The 26,126-nt window shown below is 34.8% G+C and overlaps 2 protein-coding genes across 5 annotated transcripts in view; one reads left to right on the forward strand and one right to left on the reverse strand.

Annotated features, from left to right (window-relative positions):
• Nucleotides 1–26,126, forward strand: part of LOC127850679 (uncharacterized) — a 272,021-nt gene that overhangs the window by 214,929 nt on the left and 30,966 nt on the right. For both annotated transcript variants that reach the window (XM_052383881.1, XM_052383880.1), the window contains exons 1-3: nt 8,155–8,239; nt 22,397–22,459; nt 23,463–24,272. In XM_052383881.1, coding sequence (XP_052239841.1) covers nt 23,938–24,272 — 335 coding nt within the window. In that variant the 5' untranslated portion in view covers nt 8,155–8,239; nt 22,397–22,459; nt 23,463–23,937. Of the gene's footprint in view, nt 8,240–22,396; nt 22,460–23,462; nt 24,273–26,126 lie in introns of those variants that run through there.
• LOC127850685 (uncharacterized) overlaps nt 1–26,126 on the reverse strand; it is a 251,744-nt gene that overhangs the window by 2,871 nt on the left and 222,747 nt on the right. Inside the window, exon 1 of one of the 3 annotated variants that reach the window (XM_052383944.1) lies at nt 2,045–2,192. The exons of 1 other annotated variant lie outside the window; for it this stretch is intronic. The gene's annotated coding sequence lies outside the window, so the exon portion shown is untranslated. Of the gene's footprint in view, nt 1–1,837; nt 2,193–26,126 lie in introns of those variants that run through there. One more of the 3 variants, XM_052383945.1, reaches the window with a different exon arrangement.

Below are 26,126 nucleotides of genomic sequence, written 5' to 3' on the forward strand. Positions count from 1 at the left end.
GCGACGCTTTCATTCAGCAAGCGCACGGTTAACGGAGCAGTCAAAATTATTAAAACGCTCTGCGGACTAGATTTCACAGTTAAATAAAGAGTCTGACCATATAATTGACGAAGACATACATGCGTTTTCAATCTGACATAATTCGTCGCTCATTGTGCATGTATTTGTAAAGCGTCTGTACTTTCAGTTTCTATTAGGAACAGAACAGAACAGAACATATGTTTTATTTTTACTTGCACAATGTACATCGCCAGTATAACAAAAAACAAATCATGATTTAGATTCATGTCACGTTACTCATATAATACATAGTTTTAGTACATACGGTATACAATTAAGTACATTACTTCATATAATATATTATTTCAGCACATACGGTGTGTAGCAAAGTACATACAGTATACCTGGTCTTTACTATAAAAATATAACATTTGAATATTTTAATCAAATAAATTGTGTTAGTTCAGAATTTTTAAGTTTCATTATTTAAGAGGATGAACTTACATTTAACAATGTGTTTCTTTTATTTAATGCGTATTTAATAAAAATAGAAATTTTAATTAATTTGGTCTTGTTATTAATGCCCAACATTTCCGAAAATTTAAACATCCATGGGCGTTTGTAATAGTACTTTGGTACATATTTTTTGCGAATCTCATCTAAGAATGGACATATAAGCATGAAATGATATTCATCTTCAATATCTTGTGAATTTCAAAATAAACAGTAACGCTGATCCCTATCAATTCTATTTCTACCATATCTACTCGTTTGTATTCTTAGGGGGTGGACCGACAGTCTTAGTCTACAAAAGAACATTCTAAGGCTGCTTGGTAGTAAATCTAGGTATGATTCGTAGTTGAAAATGTTTTTAAAGAGGACATAATTAGTAAGAACATGGTTTGTCTGCATGCTCTGGGACCATTCCTGAATGAAATTGTCTATGACACGTTGTTTGAAAATGATGATAAAAGATTTAAAATCGACATTGTCAGCATCTTCGAAGATCTAAGAGAAACCATAATTATTCAGCAATAACTTTACATTAGAAACCCAATTTGTAAAACCATTGTTACAATCTTTCTTGGCTTGCTCATAAACCTTTTTAATAATAATATTATCCGTATGTATAATTTTACTCCAGTATTTAATAATTTTTAGATACCTAGAAATGAACAGAGGGTACCGACCTAATTCCCCATATACGCCCGCATTAGATGTATTAGTTTTAAGTTTTAAAATACGTTTGCAAAATTTTAGGTGAATTCTCTCTAGTTCTTTTGATTGTTTAAATCCTCATACCTCTGCTGAATAGTTAAGTATAGAACCAACAAATGAATCAAAGAGTTGGCACAATATCTTTGGCATCAGTTCGTACTTTTTACAATGTTGCAGTAGTATATTCAATGCCTTAATAGATTTAACTGCTAGATATTCTTGATTCAGCTTAAAATTCCCAGTGTAGTTGAAAACAGTACCAAGATAATTAAAATCGTCTACAACCACCAATTCTTTCCCATCGAAGCTCCATTTTTCATTTGCTAACAGTCTGCCCAAAGACTTATCAATATCTTTGGTCTGTCCCTCTTTCTGAAAACCATAATTTTTGTTTTGTCTGTGTTTACAATAAGTCCCCATGTTTTACAATATGAGTGCACAAGATTTATATTGGTTTGTAATTCCTCAGGCGATTTCGCAAAAATTGCCATATCATCTGAAAAAAGTAAAAGCATTAACACAATATCGTCTATTTATACACCAGAATTAGGTTCATTTTGTAAATAAAGTTCAAGGTCATTGACAAAGAATGAAAACAAAATCGACGAGAGTACCTCACCTTGCCTCAGGCCAACTGCATATTAAAAAAAATCGGAATAGGTGCTACTAGTCCAAATAATTAGACGTAAGCTACCCCGCTTACGTCTAAACGGCTACCGTCGTTTTCCTATAGCAAATTGAGTTCAACTTAAACTTCAGTTTTTCTCGTTAAATCTTTGCTAATGCATAAAATTATCATTAATTAGACATAAATGTGAGCGATTACCTCTTAAATGTGTAAAAATTGTGCTTTTAAACCACTTATGTACATTTTTAAAATAACCATACACAACACACGAAGTGTGTTTGTCGTTTATAGAATTACATTGAATTATCTTGAACGAAATTATTTTTTGAATAGGTTACACATAACCAATTGTTGTTGTTCAACAAACCACATCACTTTTTAGGTTTCTGTACTCTTTTATTAAATGAAACCTATATGTGTGTGTTAAAACTACCAGTTGTATCACGGAGTGTATATTGATAGGAGATGAATCGAGTATTTGACCCTTACTGTAGTAAATTCAATCTTATGCAAAAACTATTCATCCGATTTTATTGGTTTATACGTTATCTTGTTGCTTATTAATTCCTCTTTCAAAAAATATACGTTTTAGTATATTCCCGTTGTTATTAATGGATTAATAGCGAGATAAACACAAGAAATACACATTTTATGTTTTACCACCGCGCGTTTTACCGTGTTGTGGCTATCGATCTTGTACAATTAGCGTACAGCGAAGCGCCGAGGTTATACATTTTGATGTACCCACTCACGTCTTTTGTTAAATTATAGTTTCATTTCTCGACCGATTTTGACAAATTATATATCATTAGAAAGCTTACGTTACGTAGTAAAAAGATATATAAATATATATTAAGTTTTTCTTCTGATTTCGACAGCCCGGCGAGTTATAACTTTAACTTTTGCAAATATCATACCGTTTTGGAGTTTTAGAATCTAGATTTACGGTTGACATGTTCGTACTTAATACCAATTTGTAGCGTTTATATATGGAGTTCAGTTTAAAAAATTTCATCATGCTTAGGAGAATAGAATTCTGTATACGATAGAAAAAAAATGTTTAAAAACGAAAGTAATTAAGGAATGAAGGCGGAAGAAAGTAGCGCGCGTTCCTTACGCACTGAACTGATGCTACGGTCTTGGCGATTACGCTTTTGTTTAGAAAACGGCCATCGAATTTCCTTTGCCATGATTATTATATTTTTTATGAAATATATTGTAGTATTTTGTTCACGAAACATATCAATAAAGCTTATTATAAATAAATCTTAACAAATTAACGATTTCAGCTCTTGTTTATAACACAGAAAGGGTGTTAAATTTATGATGAAACAGCGTATATAGCGGACCCTCTTGATATTTTGCGGCTTTGCATGCATACTTGAAATAAAATGGGTGTCAAAACATTTATCGTTTGCTGTTAATTATCAACGAGGGAATTATGTATAATTATATATAATGTTATTTACCTTAAATTATCAGTTTATTAAAGATTCTTGAAAATCACGGTCGGTGTTACGCGGGTCATTACGTATTTTGACATCAGGGAATCATGTCCAACTATTCAAAATCAGATTTTTCTTCACTGGGACGATGACGGCTTAGATTTAGACAGGCAGACAGATAGTTTATTCAGACTTATACAACAGTACATCGTCTTCAACTCAAATATATAAATTATTTTTAGACGAATTGTTAGGTGATTACACATATAGCAGTGATGATTCTGAGAATGTTGCCATGTTTCTTATCCGTGCAATCTAGAGTCCGTGGTTTGAGCTTTTTTGTCGCGGTGTTCAATAAAAGATATCTCAATAATCTTGTTTATTGAAAGATCTGTGGTTTTATTGCCCCTGTGTTCAGCACAAACCAATTATCTCGTTATGATCAGATACTGTGCCGACCAATACTAAATAACACTATGGTGTCATACGCCACAGCAGGGACCTATACTTGTGATCATGGAGTCTAAGTGCAAGACTTAAAAAAGTATGTTGTTTCGCTTGCGGTTGTTAAAGCCAAAACGGGGCTTCCCAGCTGGCACAGCTGCTGATATTCGGATCTGAATACTTTAACTTATTCAGACCTTATTCTTAACCGTTGCGCGTTTTACGATATCGGATTTTAGGCGGGAATACAACTCATTGAAACTATTCAATTTTTTATACAACATTAAGCATATTAACAGTTATTGAAATTAACAATATCAGCGACATCTTTTTAAAGACTAAACACCTTTTCAAGTATCGAATTTAAAATGTCAATTAAATATATTAATACCAAAAAAGGTTTCATTTAATATTGTTCACATTAAACCTTTAAATGAAAGTGTCGCTTTAACTATTTTCCGTGTCTTATTAAGCCGCGAATCGTTTGCTAAAAACAGTTAACAAAAAGGGCTACACGTTCTAATTCTTAATGAAATACAAAAATAAGTATAACATAATTAATAACGTCCATAAACACACACGGCAAGATCAAAGTTTTAATGGAAAACTAATATGACATTCCACGTAAATTATTATTTTCGTCTAAATCGAATACTATATATAGAGAAACAATGTATTTATAACCGACCAATGAGGTAACATTATGCAACTTTCAATTTACACAGTGCTATATGACAACAATATGGAATTTGAACAGTGGTAGTGTTTTAAGGTCTGGACTATCATTACTTGTAAGTTTGTATAAACATTTTTCTAATGCAATTAGTAAAATAATGTTTATATTTTATGTTTAATAATATATTGCATGATTATTCTGTGCTGTTATATGAATTTGATGCCGTTAAAGCTTCCGACATGAATTCATGTCGGAACGATGCTATTGCAAAATAACGTTAAACGATATGAGGTCGATGTAAATCGACCTCATATTTATAGGAGTAAGGTGCTACGTGATTTTACACAAAATTTACTTTCTGATACATATCTCGTATGATTCTTAACAATTTACCTTGAATTCCGGATTTGTACATTTTTAACCAAACGGCATTCCGGTAGATTGAGTCAAAGCATTTAAACACATCGACAAAAATAACATAAAGACGTTTATTTTGGTTAAGATATTTTTGAATGACCGACAAGAGTATAAAAACGGCATCAACTGTTGATCTTCCCTTCCGAAATCCGAACTGAGCGTCCGAAATACTATTATTTTCGTTACAAAAAGATTCAAGGCGCTTGTTTATTACAGTTGTAAATAATTTAGCCAAACAGCTTACAAGTGTTACACCTCGGTAGTTACTAGCATTTTCCGTATCCCCCTTTTTTATGTATAGGTACAATTACCCCCTCGGTCCACTTATCGGGAAAATACCCAGAGTTTAAAAAAGCATTAAATATATCACACAAATGTGATCCTATGATATCAACGCTTTCCATGAAATACTCGTTAAGTAAATTATCATATCCACATGATTTGCGCGATTTCAAAAACATAACGGCATTTACAATTTCGTCAGTGGTGATTGGTTTATCAAGTTCCGGAAACGGGACATCACAGTTATTAAAATCATTTGTGCGACAAAATTGCTCAGCCTCGTCATTTGAGCATTGCGAAATATCATTACTTAGTGTAGAGAAATATTTAAAGAAATCATCATTAGAAATGTTGTTACTCTTTCTACTCTTATTGTTTTTAAAATGCTTCCAAAACTCTCGAGGTTTAGCGTGCTTTAATTTCTCTAACTCGCAAAGCTTATTATTTTCAAACAACCGTTTCTTTTTATTTATTAAAGATTTATAATTTGCTTTTTGTGCGCAAAGTAAATGCCTACTGTCTGTTGTTTTGCTCTTGTAAATATATATTTTTAGCTTGAAAACATTCATTATCGAACCAGTCAGCATGCTTAACATGTGCTGCATCATTATAAGAAACATTCTTATGCGAGGAATGGTTTAAAAACAACGGATCGGCTACTTCACGTATAATTATTGTAAAAGAGTTATGCAGGGTATTTATATACTCCCTGTTTTGTAGATTACTACTATGACTACATGTCAAGTTATTAAGTTCGGTTAGTCGACTAATAATAGCACTTCTGAATTTATCCCGTTTAGATACATCCCATTGTATTTTCACATAATTTTCACTTATCCCTTCCGGATAATCAAAATTGGCATGTAGCGAAAAACTAATTGGTGTATGGTCGCTATAAACGTTAAGATCTTCAACCGTAAAACTATTGATTTATGAAAAATTGCTTTCTTTTGTGAGCAGATAATCAATTAGCGACGCGCCTTGTTGCGTTATAAATGTAAACTTGTCAGTGTCGGGCGATCTACCGTTAAGAATGCGTAAATTGACAAAGATCAATAAGTTTAACACCATGACTGTTTACAATATTATATCGGGTGAGCCCCGGTACAGTGGTTCATCTGGAATATAATCGTAATCATCAATGCAATCAGTCATTCTATCATGCATAATATAATCACATTTAGAGCCTACACGACTATTAAAATCTCCAACTATATAAACATATCCCAATGAGTCGTATAAATTAATATCTGATTCTAAAACGTCAAATATATCAACATTAAAAATATTGTACGCTGGGGAATCTTCACCCCATACGTAAACACCACAAACATAAGCATCTTTGTCCATATGAAAAACATTTTTATCCAATTTAATCCATATAACAGTGTCCAAATAGTTACGAATAATTTCCACACCATTAGAAATAGAATCTTTTATATAGATAACAGTTCCACCACTCGCGCGCTTCGCGTTTCGATGCTAGAATTTTCTGTAGAAATTAAAAGATTTATAGCCGGGTATATCAACGACACTAGAGTCGGAAGTCCACGTTTCGTATAGAAAAATTATGTCATGTTTAGCAACAATATTAATAAAATCAACGCTGTCTCGTTTCAAAGCAGTAAGTCCATGTACGTTCCATGATAGTACGCGCAGCTCATCCCCGACGCACTCCTAGTCCCGAACTGGTTTCCCGTCGACAAACAGTGTGTCGTACGCAATCCATGCCTTTTTACCTTGGCTGCGGGCTTCCTTCATTCGTGGCACCAACTTTCTGCGTTTGTCGGACACTTCCTTTGAGACTGCTCGTTCACGTAGAACGGGGTACCCTTGAGCTCGCTCCCCTGGTGTCGTACAAGCTCTCTCTCCTTAAACAGAGTAAACTTTGCCACAATACTCCTGGGTCTACTTTCACCTTCACGCTTAGGCCCCATTCTGTGCACTCTCTCCAATATTTGGTCACAGTGACCAATTTCTGGTCACAAGTGGAACGCCGCGGCTATATAAAGTGACCAAATTTTGGTCTAAAAAAGTAAGATTAACATTAACAATAGTAACTTTGGTATTGAACCATTGAATTTTGAGACATAAATAATAGCTTATGCTAAGTTCTTTTAAATATGGAGTAATTGAACTATTAAATCTAACGTTAACTACCGTATTACGTTTAGAGGAGCATCATTGAATTTTTAACATCCATTGTTTTCTATTATTTGACTACGCTACTTTGTCAAGACTGTTAAATCCGATGAATATTAAGTTTTATTTAATGTATCGGAAGTATGCATTTTGTTTATCAGTACCCAGTTATAACCGTTTATTGTGAATAAACCCGTTGAACATTTCGTATCGGAATTGCGTTGTGAATTTATAGTACCACGGAACGCACAATACTACAAAAACGAAAGAAGAGCTAAATGTCTAAAAAAAAATACTAAATTAATTAATTGCGGAAATTATTTTTGGATGCGGTGCCGTTTGATAAAAAATACACGGTCGACTAGAAGCCGATTCTTATCATCCAGGGATGACTAGAATCCGATTCATGTCACCCTGGGGTGACATAAACTTGATAAAGCCGATTCTAGTCACAAAGGGTGACTACCGTCGGCTTGAAGTCACCGCAGGGTGACATGAATCGGCTTTTAGTCACCCCCGGTTGACTTGTGGGCCATTTCAGGTCGACAATGACACAATGAGCTCTAATTACATACATTCAATAACTGATACATGGGTTTCGCTGTTTTGATATATTCTGTTCTAAAATTTTGATACCTCACTGTCAATGGAAAACATCTTTTTGTGTACATAATTGATTGGTTGTGAAATCATCAATTTTTTCTTCCTTTTTTACCAGTAAACAATCTAGTTTATATCAATGTGGTACGTCGGCATTATTATTTATAAATCCGCAGTGAAATCTTTGTTTGATATATGATACATATGCCATTATTATTTGTGACCGGGTCGACTTTCTCCCGATTTGTTTAGTGCTTTATAACCCGTACTTATTATTTTAACATGATATTTTTTTGAGTGTAGTCACATGATCAAATCGGAGGGAAAAGCTGGCAGCCATTTGCGTGCCTGTTCTCTAAAAAAAGCGAGTCCAAGTTCACTCTAGTGGTCAGTATTGGTTCTTGTGTTTGGATTTTATTGTATGTAATTGAAAACGGTTGCAATGCATGGTCTTCTTTGTATTTCGTTTGAGGTTTGAACCATAGGCGCTCGATGTCAATGACAATGTTTTGTTAAGGTTCATGTAAACAGTAAAGTGTAAAAAGGCTCATTTTTCACATAGGAATAGTTCAATAAATGTTATGGCAAATACTTCAATTTATATGTCAATAGGGTTGTAAATACTTGTAGAACAGATCAGTAAATGCTTATAAAAAAATATTATTCAAAATGTTGCTTTTGAAGAAATATACAGCGCATGCATGAAATTATCAAAATAACAAACGGAGTTAAATTGAACAAATTCCTTTGGTCAAAATATTGTATACACTTAATGTTAGGTACTACAAATGAAAAGTCCACACAACCCACACCAACAATCCCAAAATATCCAAAAGAAAAACATCAAAGAATGTAAAAAGTTAACAAAATTATTGGGAAACTACTATTAGTATGGTGGACTTTCCAGTGAACCTTTATTGTCAAATTTACTTATTTACTCGCAATACAGTACTCATTATAGTGACGAAATGACACTAATACAAAAAATAAACTGTATTACCAAAAGGCATAAACGTGTATTGTTAATTTGTAATATATAAGACTCGGAAAGACCGGTCCATACAATAACCGAAAAGCACCAAATAGCACCGAAAAGCACTCAATTTCTCTCTATATATATATGCAATATATCGTTTTTAGTGTGTGTTAACGAGTTTAATTAGTAATAAATGGTTATATGATTGTATGTTTATACTACATTGTGCCCAAAATGGTAAATATCGGCAATTACCAACCGAAAAGCACTTTATGTGAAGACCAAAAGGCACTCAATTTCTCGCTATATATATGAATATTTGCGTTTCTATTGTGTCAGGGTTTTTTTTTACTAAGAAAGTGATGCCGATATTCGGCATCTTCCCCTACCAGAATTTATCCCCTCAAAATACAATTTCCCCTCAAAAATATCATTTTTCACCAAAATATAATATTTTCTCTCAAAGAAATGTTTATTTTTCCTTTGGGCATTCGACAATTATCCAATTTGCACCATGTACAACGATCTCGCTCTCTCTCCAGACGAACACAAAAAATCTGGGAATCCCAGTTATTCTAAATATAGCTCTTATATTACGTCATGTAAACTGGGCAACTAATCATAATAATCATGTGACTATTTTACTGGATACCGGTCTTGCGAGAGAAGGGTGTTTCGTCAATTAATTACCAGAAACCAGTCGAATTTTCATCCGGGCTATATGCAAGCCAAGATATAAACGTGAAAACAGAAAAAAATGTCTCACAATTGGCGTTCATACACAAACAAAAAAAAACATTCGGACTCGGAAGATACTGAACGCATCGAGGCATTTTTTAAGAAAGAATCATTGAAAACTGTTATAACCCAGCAGGATTCTGAGGTAATCAACATTGAACATTGTGAAAGTGAAAGTAGACAAGCGGCAGCTGCCGCTCCTTTCTCTTCCAATACTGTAGCAGATCAAGATCGTCAACCCATTCATCATGAAATTGAAATCACAAAATTGACATCGTCCCCGGGCCCCAGTACAGAAATATAGTGAAAACATTTCCCATTATTAGAATCTAATTTAGATCTACACCTGCAACTTTAATAAGGACTTTGACATTAATACGTGTTAAATGTGTTTAAGAACAAAAAGGACAAAGACAAGCCTCTTTTGATGAGTTATAGACATTGAAATGAACAGTTTTTATTTTTTCCCCTAATATGTCTCTTTCGCACTCTTTTTTCCCCTTTCACCCAGCGTCCAGCGTCTTCCCCTTTCTCTAAAAAAAAAACCCTGTGTGTGTAAACGGATTAAATTAGTTATAAATGGTTATATTTCATGCATATTTAAACTACCTTGGGTTTATTATGAGGTATTAATGCCCAAAATTGGATAAATATCTGCAGGACCCATGTGCTGTCCATACAATAACCGAAAAGCACCGAATAGCACCGAAAAGCACTCAATTTCTCTCTATATATATGCAATATATCGTTATTAGTGTGTGTTAACGAGTTATTTAGTAATAAATGGTTATATGATTGTATGTTTATTCTACATTGTGCCCAAAATGGTAAATATCTGCAATATACCGACCGAAAAGCACTTTATGTGAAGACCGAAAAGCACTCGATTTCTCGCTATATATATATGAATATTTGCGTTTCTATTGTGTGTAAACGGATTAAATTAGTTATAAATGGTTATATTTCATGCATATTTATACTACCTTGGGTTTATTATGAGGTATTAATGCCCAAAATAGGATAAATATCGGCAATATACCGACCGAAAAGCACTTCATGTGAAGACCGAAAAGCACTCAATTTCTCGCTATATATATAATATTTGCGTTCCTATTGTGTGTTAACGGTTTAAATTAGTTATAAATGGTCATATTTCATGCATATTTATACTACCTTGTGTTTATAATGAGGTATTAATGCCCAAAATTGGATAAATATCGGCAATATACCGACCGAAAAGCACTTCATGTGAAGACCGAAAAGCACTCAATTTCTCGCTATATATATAATATTTGCGTTCCTATTGTGTGTAAACGGTTTAAATTAGTTATAAATGGTCATATTTCATGCATATTTATACTACCTTGTGTTTATAATGAGGTATTAATGCCCAAAATTGGATAAATATCGTCAATATACCGACCGAAAAGCACTTCATGTGAAGACCGAAAAGCACTCAATTTCTCGCTATATATATATGAATATTTGCGTTTCTATTGTGTGTAAACGGATTAAATTAGTTATAAATGGTTATATTTCATGCAAATTTATACAACCTTGTGTTCATTATGAGGTATTAATGCCCATAATTGGAAAAATATCGGCAATATACCGACTGTAAAGCACTTCATGTGAAGACCGAAAAGCACTCAATTTCTCGCTATATATATAATATTTGCGTTCCTATTGTGTGTAAACGGATTAAATTAGTTATAAATGTTTATATTTCATGCATATTTATACTACCTTGTGTTTATTATGAGGTATTAATGCCCAAAATTGGATAAATATCGGTAATATACCGACCGAAAAGCACTAATATCGGTAATATACCGACCGAAAAGCACTCCCGCGACAGCAGAGAATCACCGAAAAGCACTCAAGTTCTCTATATATACATGAAAGTTAACTATAAGGGTCTATTTTAATGGATTGAAAAGATGTACATATTTATTTAGTCAATGTCTGTTCATATTAAAACTTAATTTTAAGGTCTGAAGTCATCATTAACAACTTGTGAACGAACGGCCGTTACGCTTCTTTAATCAGCACAAAGCAGTTTGGAAATAGATTTTTGCACCTTCAATTAATTATATTCCAGATAATGATGACAAGTTGTGTTATGATCGGCGCCTTTCATACATGTCCAAACAGTGCGGCTCGTGTGAATTAATGTACAGTTTTGTTGAATTACATGTGCTCAATTAATTATTCGATGTACGATGTGAATCTAATCTTAGTTTTTAGTGCAGATTCGTTCATACGACACAAAGACACTATTTTATTTTACGGATCATTTCGGTTTAGAGGACTGAGACAGTCATGTTAAATATCGAATATAATATATATTTTTTATAAAAAAACTGATAGCAAGTTATAAATATATCGGCAATGTACCAACCGAAAAGCACTTTATGGTGTTTATCATCTGATACGTAAATTGATGTATATGTTTTAAGTATTTTTAATTGACATGAAACTCTTAAATAGAAATTGCAGCATGACTTTTAGTTAATGTGCTTTGTATTAATAATAGAGATTGTAATCGTTCCATTAAAACCATTCATTGCGCGAGTATCGAGTGTACGCTGGTAACTTAACACGCATTTTATTATGACTATTAATTTACAGCTCAAACACAAATTTAAAAAAACGCGTGTGCGTTAAATCAATTACAATGGATTATTGAAGATACAAAAAAAATCAACATGTACACTTGAAACTCAATAGTGCAGAAAAAACAACGTGTCAACGTGAAACCCGTATATTTCCCCTTCCTTTTCCTACCTGAATTAATATTGCAAAAAACAACGTGTCAGCAATGCTTCTCGTATAACAATCCTCCCCCAATTAATGCAATAAAAACAACGTGTCAATATGGGACCCCAAAAACGCACATGGTTGCCGGGTTATGACCCCCTTTTCTCGCAGAAATGCAGGAAGAACCAAGTGTAAGCGTATAACACACAAGTTCCCCCAATTATTGCAGCAAAAACAACATGTCAACGCGTTCACATCTGGTCGGCGCCTGAGTATGGGGCCAGACCCTTATACGCAATGTATATATATATACCCATTTTTAGCTCATCTATTTTTTGAAAAAAAATTATGAGCTATTGTCATCACCTTGGGGTTGGCGTTGGCGTCGGCGTCCGGTTAAGTTTTGCGTTTAGGTCCACTTTTCTCAGAAAGTATCAATGCTATTGCATTCAAACTTGGTACACTTACTTACTATCATGAGGGGACTGGGCAGGCAAAGTTAGATAACTCTGGCGTGCATTTTGACAGAATTATGTGCCCTTTTTATACTTAAAAAATTGAAAATTTTGGTTAAGTTTTGCGTTTAGTTTCACTTTTCTCAGTAAGTATCAATGCTATTGCATTCAAACTTGGTACACTTACTTACTATCATGAGGGGACTGGGCAGGCAAATTTAGATAACTCTGGCATGCATTTTGACAGAATTATGTGCCCTTTTTATACTTAGAAAATTGACAATTTTGGTTAAGTTTTGTGTTTAGGTCCATTTTATTCCTTAAGCATTAAAGCTATTGCTTTCATACTTGCAACACTTACTAACTATCATAAGGGGACTGTGCAGGCAAAGTAATGTAACTCTGACTGGCATTTTGACAGAATTATGTGCCCTTTTTATACTTAGAAAATTGAAAATTTGATTAAGTTTTGTGTTTAGGTCCACTTTATTCCTACAGTATCAAAGCTATTGCTTTCATACTTGCAAGATTTATGAACTATCATAAGGGGACCGTGCAGGCAAAGTTATGTAACTCTGACTGGCATTTGAACGGAATTATGGGCCCTTTATACTTAGAAAATTGAAATTTTGTTAAGATTTATGTTTTGGTCCACTTTACCCCTAAAGTATCATAGATATTGCTTTCATACTTGGAACACTCACAAACTATCATAAGGGTACAGTAAAAGGACAAGTTGCATAACTCTGGTTGTCATTGTTACGGAATTATGGCCATTTTTTGACTTAGTAACTTTTAATATATGGTTAAATTTTGTGTTTCGATCCACTTTACTTCTTAAGTATCAAGGCTATTGCTTTCAAACTTCAAATACTTACATGCTATCATGAGGTTACTGTACCTGGCAACTTTAATTTTACTTTGACCTTTGAATGACCTTGACTCTCAAGGTCAAATTATTAAATTTTGCTAAAATTGCCATAACTTCTTTATTTATGATTAGATTTGATTGATACTTTGATGAAACTACTCTTACCTGACATACCACAATAGACTCCACCCAAACCATCCCCCGTGCCCTCCCCTCCCCCCCTCCCCCCTCCCCCCCCCCCCCTCCCCCCCCCCCTATTTTTTTTTTTTTTTTTTTTTTTTTTTAAGATCATCTCACAAATGACCACCACACCCTCACACTATACCCCCACCCCCCCCACCCCACCCCCCCCCCCCAATTTTTTTTTTTTTTTTTTTTTTTTTTTTAAGATCATCTCACAAATTACCAACACACCCTCACACTATACCCCCCCCCCCCCCCATTTTTTTAAAAAATGGTTATGTTTGAAATACCGTCCAACCATCGCACCCAAAACCCCCCCCCCCCCCCCCATCGCCCCCCCCAACCACCCCCACCCCCCCTGATTTTTTTTTTTTTTTTTTTTTTTCGCTTTTTTGGAAGATAATGTAATAAATGTCCACAACCCCACACTATACACCCCTCTTCACTCCACTCCTCCCTCCTTTGTGATTAAAAATGAGAGTCCCTTCACCTTTAAAAAGAAAATAGATGAGCGGTCTGCACCCGCAAGGCGGTGCTCTTGTTTAACATGTCTTCACCAATTGATATTGTAAATTGTGTTGTTTCGGTCAGAATAGCTTACAAAATGTCAGAATTTCCGTGCATTGAATGCACGTTAGAGTGCAATGAGGATACTATTCAGTGTAGTAATTGCAAAAATTGGCTTCATCGCCAGTGTACTAATTTAAATACTGAAGAATATAAATCTTGGTCAGACAGAAATTTGAATTATTTGTGTAAATGTTGTGCATTCAGATGCAGAAGGGTCCCTGACAAGGTAAGTGCATTAGAACGATAAGTTGTAAATTCCTATTATTGTTTTCAAAAAACAAAAAATAAAATAAGACAATGTGTTAGATCCAAGATTTATTACATGTTATAATAAAAAAATAATAATACATATATCATAAACAAAATTGTAATGGAATTTAGCGTTTGACACTACATATGAGTCTTTGTAGTCGACACTGATACTTGCGCATGCCGTTGTTTCCCGGGGTACGGCTCTCCAAATGAACCAGATCTTTGGCATAGTCGGTAGGGAATTTCATTATTCAAAATTATAAAATCAGGAAATTTTAGAAAATTGTTCTTAAATGTTTTGGCTAGGCACTTGTTTATTTTGATTCTCTGTCTGTCGAAGACTATTTTCTGCAAGCCCGGACATTTTGAGAAATTTCCACGTGTCAGTATTTCTGTGATGTACACGTGCTCACATCCATTTCGTGATATGTCATTAACGATTTCGGTGATTCTTCTCACAATCTCTTTGGGTTGTGATGTAGGGGTAATGTCATTACCGCCGACAGCTACGATGACGATGTCCCCTTTTTCCTTTAACATCTTGCCGTACAGATCTGTGTTCATTCTGTCTGTTCTCAAACCGCATTGGCCGTACCATTTTACACTATAAGGCACGTGTAGTCCTTTTCTCTCGTCGCAAAAGAAACACAGACGTTTGATGTAACTATCGCCGAACAATACTACTTTAGCCATTGTAGAAAATTTTTCTGCCAGTTAGATTGTGCTGTTCTTATTTATATTAGTTGATACTGTTGAGTTAAAGATGTCAGCACAATTCAAGCTGACATAATAATATCAGTTTTGTAAGATTTAATTCACACCTCTCGCTTATGCAGTTTTCACTCAACGTGCTGGCACAATAGTATCTGTTTTTATTTATGTGTAATTGCATTCGCACCTCTCGCTTAACTCAATGTTCAAAGGCATGGGCACATTCACACTTTATTAGCGCCGTCTTTAAACCCTTTTAATCTCTAAAGAACAGATTAATTTGAACTTAATTAACAAAATTATTTTAACTAATGCAAGTTAGAATTAATATGTGACTAAAATGGATCTTATTTAATTGTGGTTCTTTCTTTGAACTTATGTTGTCCGCCGACTTTTAGAATAGCTAGTGCCAGTAATAAATGTATTGCTTTAGATTCACATGTTGTTGTTTTTTAAGATAATTATGAAAGATGCAAATGTGTCTTACTTATATTGTTTTCTGGTCTTTAATCTATCTTATATATATATGTGACTACGTGCTAATTTTTTGGAGAAATGAAAGATTCAAATGTGTCTTATTGATATTTTATTGATATTTTATCCATGTATCATGTGTATTCAGTGTCATGCGAAAATAGATCTTATTTCTTAATTTCCACATTCACACTTGATTAGCGCCGACTCAGTAAATTAATTAATTTAATAAAAAAAAGTGCAACGGTGAGGTGGATCAATTGTTAGTGCACACCACTTTAGCAATAAATGAAAGTTATTTTGGCTGTAAATCCGATATTTCCAGTACAGTAGCCATGTTCCTGTGTATTGAGATGATAAGATAAGATCACCACAGCAGGTTGCTAATACACAGTGTAGACTGAAATGAAAACAGTTATTTTGGCTGTAAATCCAATTCCAGTACAGTAGCCATGTTCCTGTGTATTGAACTGATAAGATCACCACAGCAGGTTGCTAATACACAGTGTAGACTTCCCCTGTTTTATTAAAGTAATTGTTATTTACCTGCTTGGAATAAATGGTGTATTCATTCGGGTCTGATGGCGATACAATTTCATGAAACAATGGATATATTGGCGAGATGGAACATGATTTATAAATCAAGCTGACAGAATAGTATCAGCTTTTAATTATGTGTAATTTAATACGCATCTCCCCCGTAACTCAACGTTCAATGGCACGCGCACTTAACTAAATTATAAAATATCATGTGCATCATTATTTTTCTTTTTTATAAATTATGTACAAATATATGTTATACATGTTGTTTCGTGTTTGTTTTTTTACTCAACCAGAAAGAAGTAATATAACATTGTTATATATAAGTCTCGTTAATTTTGCAAAATTCTACATTAAATAAAGAAATATCATGTTCGTAAAATGTCATCCCAGATTAGCCTACGCAGTCCGCACAGGCTAATCAGGGACGACACTTTCTGCTTTTATGGTATTTTTAGTTTCAAGGAAGTCACTCCTCACTGAAAATCACATTTGGGCGAAAAGTGTCGTCCCTGATTAGCAGTGCGGACTGCACAGGCTAATTAGTGACGACACTTTACGCACATGCATTAAGCCCATTTTCTCAGAACGTGCCTCATATATATAGTCATTATTGACTAAATAAATATGTACATCTTTTCAATCCATTATAAACGGCACTTATAGCTTAGTTTCGTTTATATATAGAGAAATTGAGTGCTTTTCGGTGATTCTGTGCTGTCGCGGGAGTGCTTTTCGGTGGCCACCAAAAATAGTAATGAGCTTTATATTTAAACTTTTTATTTAATGAAGTCATTATTGACTACATAAATATGTACATCTTTTCATTTCATTAAAATCCGCCCTTATAGTCAACTTGCATGTATATATAGAGAACTTGAGTGCTTTTCGGTGATTCTCTGCTGTCGCGGAAGTGCTTTTCGGTCTTCACATGAAGTGCTTTTCGGTCTGTATATTGCTGATATTTATCCAATTTTGGGCATTAATACCTCATAATAAACCCAAGGTAGTATAAATATGCATGAAATATAACCATTTATATCTAATTTAAACCGTTTACACACAATAGGAACGCAAATATTCATATATATAGCGAGAAATTGAGTGCTTTTCGGTCTTCACATTAAGTGCTTTTCGGTCGGTATATTGCCGATATTTATCCAATTTTGGGCATTAATACCTCATAATAAACCCAAGGTAGTATAAATATAACCATTTATAACTAATTTAATCCGTTTACACACAATAGAAACGCAAAAATTCATATATATAGCGAGACATGAGTGCTTTTCGGTCTTCACATGAAGTGCTTTTCGGTCGGTATTTTACCGATATTTATCCAATTTTGGGCATTAATACCTCATTATAAACCCAAGGTAGTATAAATATGCATGAAATATAACCATTTATAACTAATTTAATCCTATACACACAATAGAAACGCAAAAATTCATATATATATAGCGAGAAATTGAGTGCTTTTCGGTCTTCACATGAAGTGCTTTTCGGTCGGTATATTGCCGATATTTATCCAATTTTGGGCATTAATACCTCATAATAAACCCAAGGTAGTATAAATATGCATGAAATATAACCATTTATAACTAATTTAATCCGTTTACACACAATAGAAACGCAAATATTCATATATATATATATAGCGAATAATTGAGTGCTTTTCGGTCTTCACATAAAGTGCTTTTCGGTAGGTAATTGCCGATATTTACCATTTTGGGCACAATGTAGTATAAACATACAATCATATAACCATTTATTACTAATTAAACTCGTTAACACACACTAAAAACGATATATTGCATATATATATAGAGAAATTGAGTGCTTTTCGGTGCTTTTCGGTTATTGTATGGACCCCAGAAAGACGACTAACTTGCTACCTTAAAACAAATTACAACATGTTTATGTCACTGCTCGAACACCATACCTGTTCGTCAAACATGTGGAGCATTAAACATCCGGTTTAAAGGAAGTCGACATAACAATATTTTAATTAACGATCCAGGCTTAATATTTATGGGATCGAAAAATTAATTATACAAATGTTGGGCACACATTACTCCTATAAATATGAGGTCGATTTACATCGACCTCATATCGTTTAACGTTATTTTGCAATAGCATCGTTCCGACATGAATTCATGTTGGAAGCTTTAACGGCATCAAATTCATATAACAGCACAGAATAATCATGCAATAAATTATTAAACATAAAATATAAACATTATTTTACTAATTGCATTAGAAGAATGTTTATACAAACTTACAAGTAATGATAGTTCAGACCTTAAAACACTACCACTGTTCTAATTCCAGGGATTTCAATAGACGCAGAATCCTGCGTTTCGAAGCGAGCAATTTGAAAATGACTCGTTTTTAACCCGACCATTTTTTCTGCCGTGTCTCATTTTGACGCACCGAAAATTTGACCCGTGCGTCAGTCAGTTTACATCTGGCCATATTTCAATGATATAAATCCCGTTATGCTCCTAATTGACATTTATGCCCCATAATTGGAAACTCGGTCAATACATAAAGTGGATACGGTCCAGTGTTCTCCGTAAAAAACGGAGTAGCCAGTGATAGTAACAGAGTAGCCGGCGATAATGCACACTGCATGCCGTGTTCACAAGCCGCGAAGCGGCGAGCGGGGTAGGTTCGGGAAGGGTATCCCCTCCGTTCAGTGGGGTATGGGGAAAAAATGAATTAATGGAGTGAAATGGCGATCTGGCGCATTTTAGGGTGTTTTTTTTATGAAAGTAATAAAGCATTTGTCATAGAAAATGAAATATTTATTTGAAATCTCTAAAATTTAAAAAATGCATTTTAATTGCAACTTTTTTTATTTCAACAATCTGAATCAGAGTTAGAGTCAGAGTCATGCGCTAGGTCAAGGGCTTGGTTTGCACGCTTATATTCAAATTCATAACTATTCTTTATACAAAGGCGTGTACAATTATCCATTGCTAATACACAGTATTAATTTGAAAAAAAAGCACGTTATATATCAAACGTGTCCGACACAAGTATCTCATACAATCATCTTTATAAATATGACCGATTTTGTACTGGTATAAACAAAGCAACTCCACGTAGCAGCTGTTAATAAATGCAGAAGAACATCTACAAAGTCTACCGATTACATGCAAGCTGCTGAGTTATAAATGATTTCTGCTGAGTTATAAATGATTTCTCACATCAACTAATAAGTTTTGATCGTATATATAATGGGTCTATTTATGGATTTTTCATTCTACCTTGAATTCGCCTACAAAAATCTGCGAGGGTTCTTTGACTTGTGTCTACTTGGCACTGTGTAAGTCTTTTTTTAGGTGGAGGCATCGTGACGTATGCTTCTAAACAACTATTTCAAACAAACGCTTTAAAAACAGCGCATTAATTGGAAAATGACCGGTCGAAGGTTAAATTAGCCAGCCGTAAACTTACCGTGGTTAGCTAAAAATACCTCTGTGTTCGTAAATATCCGCCATAAACGAGCGTGCAATAAAGCGGTGAAAAACTGTTACGTAAAGATACAAACTATCGATCGTTTATCCGTGCTTGTCTCTGCGCGAAAATAATGCGCATTAGAATATTAACTTCGAGCTAGTTTGTTTAAACACAAAAGCGAAAGTATGGCGTCAAAATTTGTATAAACACAGGCGTTTTTGTGGCGTTTCGAATGTATATTTTTGAGAAAAGTAGCCGGCGCCTAGATTGTTAGTAACCGGCGAAATCGCCGGCCGCCAGTGCTTCTGGAGAACACTGGATTCATGTGAAAAGTGACAACTGATTTGGGAAAAACTAATTTAACTCTTTATGATAATTCAAATCATTATAATATTATATTTATATACTTTGTAAGTTGTTTATTAAAAAAAAATGAGATATATGTATCATAAGACAGTTCTTTCTGAATTTTTTTTTATATATATATTTTTTTTTTTTTTATTTCTGGAGGAGATTTTTTCTACAAAATAGGGGGAAAATATTATTTTTAGCTCATCTATTTTTTGAAAAAAAATTATGAGCTATTGTCATCACCTTGGCGTCGGCGTCGGCGTCGGCGTTGGCGTTGGCGTTGGCGTCGGCGTCCGGTTAAGTTTTGCGTTTAGGTCCACTTTTCTCAGAAAGTATCAATGCTATTGCATTCAAACTTGGTACACTTACTTACTATCATGAGGGGACTGGGCAGGCAAAGTTAGATAACTCTGGCGTGCATTTTGACAGAATTATGTGCCCTTTTTATACTTAAAAAATTGAAAATTTTGGTTAAGTTTTGCGTTTAGTTCCACTTTTCTCAGTAAGTATCAATGCTATTGCATTCAAACTTGGTACACTTACTTACTATCATGAGGGGACTGGGCAGGCAAAGTTAGATAACTCTGGCATGCATTTTGACAGAATTATGTGCCCTTTTTATACTTAGAAAATTGACAATTTTGGTTAAGTTTTGTGTTTAGGTCCATTTTATTCCTTAAGCATCAAAGCTATTGCTTTCATACTTGCAACACTTACTAACTATCATAAGGGGACTGTGCAGGCAAAGTTATGTAACTCTGACTGGCATTTTGACAGAATTATGTGCCCTTTTTATACTTAGAAAATTGAAAATTTGATTAAGTTTTGTGTTTAGGTCCACTTTATTCCTACAGTATCAAAGCTATTGCTTTCATACTTGCAAGATTTATGAACTATCATAAGGGGACGGTGCAGGCAAAGTTATGTAACTCTGACTGGCATTTGGACGGAATTATGGGCCCTTTATACTTAGAAAATTGAAAATTTGGTTAAGATTTATGTTTTGGTCCACTTTACCCCTAAAGTATCATAGATATTGCTTTCATACTTGGAACACTCACAAACTATCATAAGGGTACAGTAAAAGGACAAGTTGCATAACTCTGGTTGTCATTGTTACGGAATTATGGCCCTTTTTTGACTTAGTAACTTTTAATATATGGTTAATTTTTGTGTTTCGATCCACTCGAAGTATCAAGGCTATTGCTTTCAAACTTCAAATACTTACATGCTATCATTAGGTTACTGTACCTGGCAACTTGAATTTTACTTTGACCTTTGAATGACCTTGACTCTCAAGGTCAAATTATTAAATTTTGCTAAAATTGCCATAACTTCTTTATTTATGATTAGATTTGATTGATACTTTGATGAAACTACTCTTACCTGACATACCACAATAGACTTCACCCAAACCATCCCCCGTGCCCTCCCCCCCCCTCCCCCCCTCCCCCCCCCCTAATTTTTTTTTTTTTTTTTTTTTTTTTTTTTTAAGATCATCTCACAAATGACCACCACACCCTCACACTATACCCCCACCCCACCCCCCCCCCACCCCCACCCCACCCCCCAATTTTTTTTTTTGATTTTTTTTTTTTTTTTTTTTTAAGATCATCTCACAAATTATCACCACACCCTCACACTATACCCCCCCCCCCATTTTATTTTTAAAACGGTTATGTTTGAAATACCGTCCAACCATCGCACCCAAACCCCTCCCCCCCCCCCCCCCCCCCCCCCCCCCCCGATTTTTTTTTTTTTTTTTTTTTTTTTTTTTTTCGCTTTTTTGGAAGATAATGTAATAAATGTCCACAACCCCACACTATACACCCCTCTTCACTCCACTCCTCCCTCCTTTGTGATTGAAAATGAGAGTCCCTTCACCTTTAAAAAGAAAATAGATGAGCGGTCTGCACCCGCAAGGCGGTGCTCTTGTTTTTAGGGGAATGGGGCCGAATATCGGCCCCGAAATTGCCATAAAAACACTGGCATTATATTAAACAACGGGTAGCTAAACAATAAATAAATTTAAAAAACATTGTCATTGACATCCAGCGCCTATGGTTTGAAAAATGTTCAAATCACGTGATTTTTGCGAATGGCAGCAAATTAATAAATTCACGTTTAGAAAGCAACTTATACACTCAGTTGAAACACCATACATGTAATATCTGTTTGCATGCTCGAATTTACAGCACCGGCAGGTTAAAAGAGGAGAGACTGAAGTGAAAGAGACAGGGACTCGATTCCATAAATTGGTAAGAATTGTAGACATTGTATCAATGTGTTGAATGATATATTTTTATGCCCCGTTTCGAAAAGAAGAGGGGATATATTGCTTTGCACATGTCGGTCGGTCTGTCGGTCGGTCCGTCCACCAGGAGGTTTCCGGATGATAACTCAAGAACGCTTGGGCCTAGGATCATGAAACTTGATAGGTAGATTGATCATGACTTACAGATGACCCCTATTGATTTTCAGGTCACTAAGTCAAAGGTCAAGGTCACAGTGACAAAAACATATTCACACAATGGCTGTCACTACAACGGAGAGCCCATATAGGGGGCATGCATGTTTTACAAACAGCCCTTGTTCTGATAGCGTTTGCTGTTGTGCGACATGGTGGAATAAGTACGGTTTGCGGTAGATGTCGTAAAGCAAAAGTCGTGATAGTTAACTACATTCTGTTTGCGGTAAAGGCTAAAAGAAAGTAAACACGCGGATGTGGCAGTTCAGGAAAATTATAGTAAATAAAATTCGTAACGAAAGACGTATTTAAATGAGGTAGTGATTAAAATTGACTAACACTTCCGAGAGGGGAATTTTTCCAATATTTGGGGGAAATAATATACTCTAGAGATGGGGGAATGGGGCCGAATAACGCCGAATATTTCATAAAAAAAAACACTGCCTAGGGTCATGAAACTTCATAGATACATTGATCATGACTCTTAAATGACCCCTATTGATTTTCAGGTCACTAGGTCAAAGGTCAAGGTGACAGTGCCAAAGAACGTATTCACACTATGGCTGCCACTACAACTGACAGCCCATATAGGGGGAAATGCATGTTTTACAAACAGCCCTTGTTTTTAAGATTTTTTGATGCTGCGTTTTGTGTAATAATTCTTACACATGTATTGTTGTCATTGTTGTACCTAAATCTTATATGAGTAGTTGAGTCATATTAACAAATGTTAAGGCCACTTGAACAGAACTGTTGTTTTATTGTTTAGTATTTTATTGTTTTATATATTTCAGATCCTGATTTGTACTGAAGGATTAGCTGCTATTTGAATTCTCGTCTGTATGTACATTTTATTTCATTATGGACTGAAAAGCATTCCTACATTATTAAATGTAGTGAACTGTGAACTATCTTATTAATGATGTCTTGTTTATTGGGATACAACACAGCCGTAGCCATCCGGGTTACAGTATTATAGACTATTTTAACAGTATTATACTTTAACTACATGTACTTTAACATGTAAAACTTCATACACTCGAGTATCAAAATTGGCGACAGGTTCATTGTCTAATGTTGTGAAATGTTGGCCTTTGGTTGAAAAGTTTTATTGTGCATCTTGTGTTTGAATTTATCCGTGTTTCAGTGTTAATTTTAACTTCTAAGGTTGATAAACTTTTGGAACTAGCTTTATTGTTTTCATATTTCACAAGAAATATACTTGAACGATATGAACAAAAAGGTTTTACCATTATAAACAGTAACAAAATGGCAACAGGTTCATTGTCTTCGGTTCCAAAATGTTTGCGTATGGTTGAAGACTTTTCTTGCACATGTTGTTTAGAGCAGAATCTTACGGAATCTGCAGACATTTATTGTGAACAATGTTTAAGGTTTTATTGTAAAAAATGTGTTATCCTGCATAGTCAGTTGTTTACAAAACATATGACATGTGGAAGGGAGGATATTAAGAAATGGCCAGTTTCTAAGGCGGTGGAAGATTTTCTCAGGAAGTGTGAGGTGCATGCGGATGAATCACTGACACAGTTTTGCCATGACCACGGTCAGCTGTGCTGCTCTGCATGTGTTGGAACAATTCACAGGTATCTCACACATTTATATTCCTTTAGTTATTAATAATTATGCCCCCCTTCGAAGAAGAGGGGGTATATTGCTTTGCTCATGTCGGTCCGTCCGTCCGTCCACCAGGTGGTTTCCGGATGATAACTCAAGAACGCATACGCCTAGGATCATGAAACTTCATAGGTAGATTGATCATGACTCGCAGATGACCCCTATTGATTTTGAGGTCACTAGGTCAAAGGTCAAGGTCACGGTGACCCGAAATAGTAAATTGGTTTCCGGATGATAACTCAAGAACGCATACGCCTAGGATCATGAAACTTCATGGGTAGATTGATCATGACTTGCAGATGACCCCAGATGACGCACTGTTTATTTGACGCTAGAATTTGTTAATGTAGCATAAGCATTAAAATTCGGAAGTGTGTTGCGGATTACAAATTTAAGAAAGCTCATTTCAGAATCAAACGAAACATTAACATTGTGCGTAATTTATTCAACGATAATTTGTTAAAGCGCCATATCGCTTATTAAAACGTGAAAATAATTAATATGAAAGTAGCATAAATCTATGTTTCTATGCTACACAAATGTACATGTAGATGTATATCTTTTCACTCAATCTGCCGCGTATGTATGCGGCGGATTTACTCTGTGAAGTAGGCTAGGTTAAAACAGACTGCGTCATTGCGCAGATCGATGCCAAGTGCCTCAGCAATACCCCGTGAACACTCGACACGCCCGCCGCAAACTAAATTTTGGGCCGTGGCGTAGCCGCAGATTATGTTTGTTCCGTGTTGGCTGTAATGTAGATCAAGCATCTAAAACAAATGAAACCACTTCTGTCATATTAACATAGTATAATTTAAAAACTGTAAACTGTAAGCGGGTGCTTAACACTACACTTCTACAGACAAATATTGTATGAAATAAATATTATTTATTACCAAAATAGTTTTTTTTAATATAGTTGGTCAATGTTAATTTGGAGTAGACAGATAATACTAATAGTATTACTATACACAAATTGGTTTCATACATTTAAACAATTGTTTCACAAAGTACATAGCATAAAGGGATATGCTATATGGTTTTCAACACATGTTAATTGTTTAAGGATAATATTTTTTCGGGTCAGGTAAAAAAAGCCTTCAAAGTGCTAACTGTAAAAGTTGTATGGCCATAATTGGTATATAAGTTGCGATTGAAGTTTTGCTGATGACAAGTGTTATTGTGTATTATGTTTGAATGCTTTTACAAACATATTACACTACGCGTCCCGCGATTTTTGCTTAAATCACCAACACTCGGTGGTCATTATTTATTTTGGGTTAAAAATTATCGCGATCTCGCGCGTTTCATCACGCTAGGTCGAGCATGATCACCGTGTATGCATAAATATCTCCGCGGTGATTCACCGCAATTCACCCCGTTCGCGGTCAACGCAGTGAAGAACGATTTTCCTACGTTACATGTACATGTCTAATCTTCACAAAGATTATAGCAATATGGGATTATTAGCATTGTTGGCAGATATAAGAGAGTAGCCTTTTTAAAATTTCATCATGTATTCACACCCATGTCCCCGACAGGTTATTTTTTACTTTTTAAATGCTGCGTATAAAACAAAACAGTGTTCATACATAGCTGTATGATGCCGCAACTGGAGGAGTGATAATTGCGTTATTGGTTATGCAATTAACAGTTTGAAGCCATGGAGAACTCATAACTGATTGTAATGTAATCATCGTATTTTCTCCGAGTCTCTCGATTCCCTGATACATACGTTTCAACTGTCTCAATCACATTCATGCAGCTTCTTCCGTCTTTATCCATTGCTCGATAATCCCGCATATGCCCTATTTCCATTTTAA

The sequence above is a fragment of the Dreissena polymorpha genome, chromosome 11, assembly GCF_020536995.1.
Source record: "Dreissena polymorpha isolate Duluth1 chromosome 11, UMN_Dpol_1.0, whole genome shotgun sequence".
Taxonomy (NCBI): domain Eukaryota; kingdom Metazoa; phylum Mollusca; class Bivalvia; order Myida; family Dreissenidae; genus Dreissena; species Dreissena polymorpha.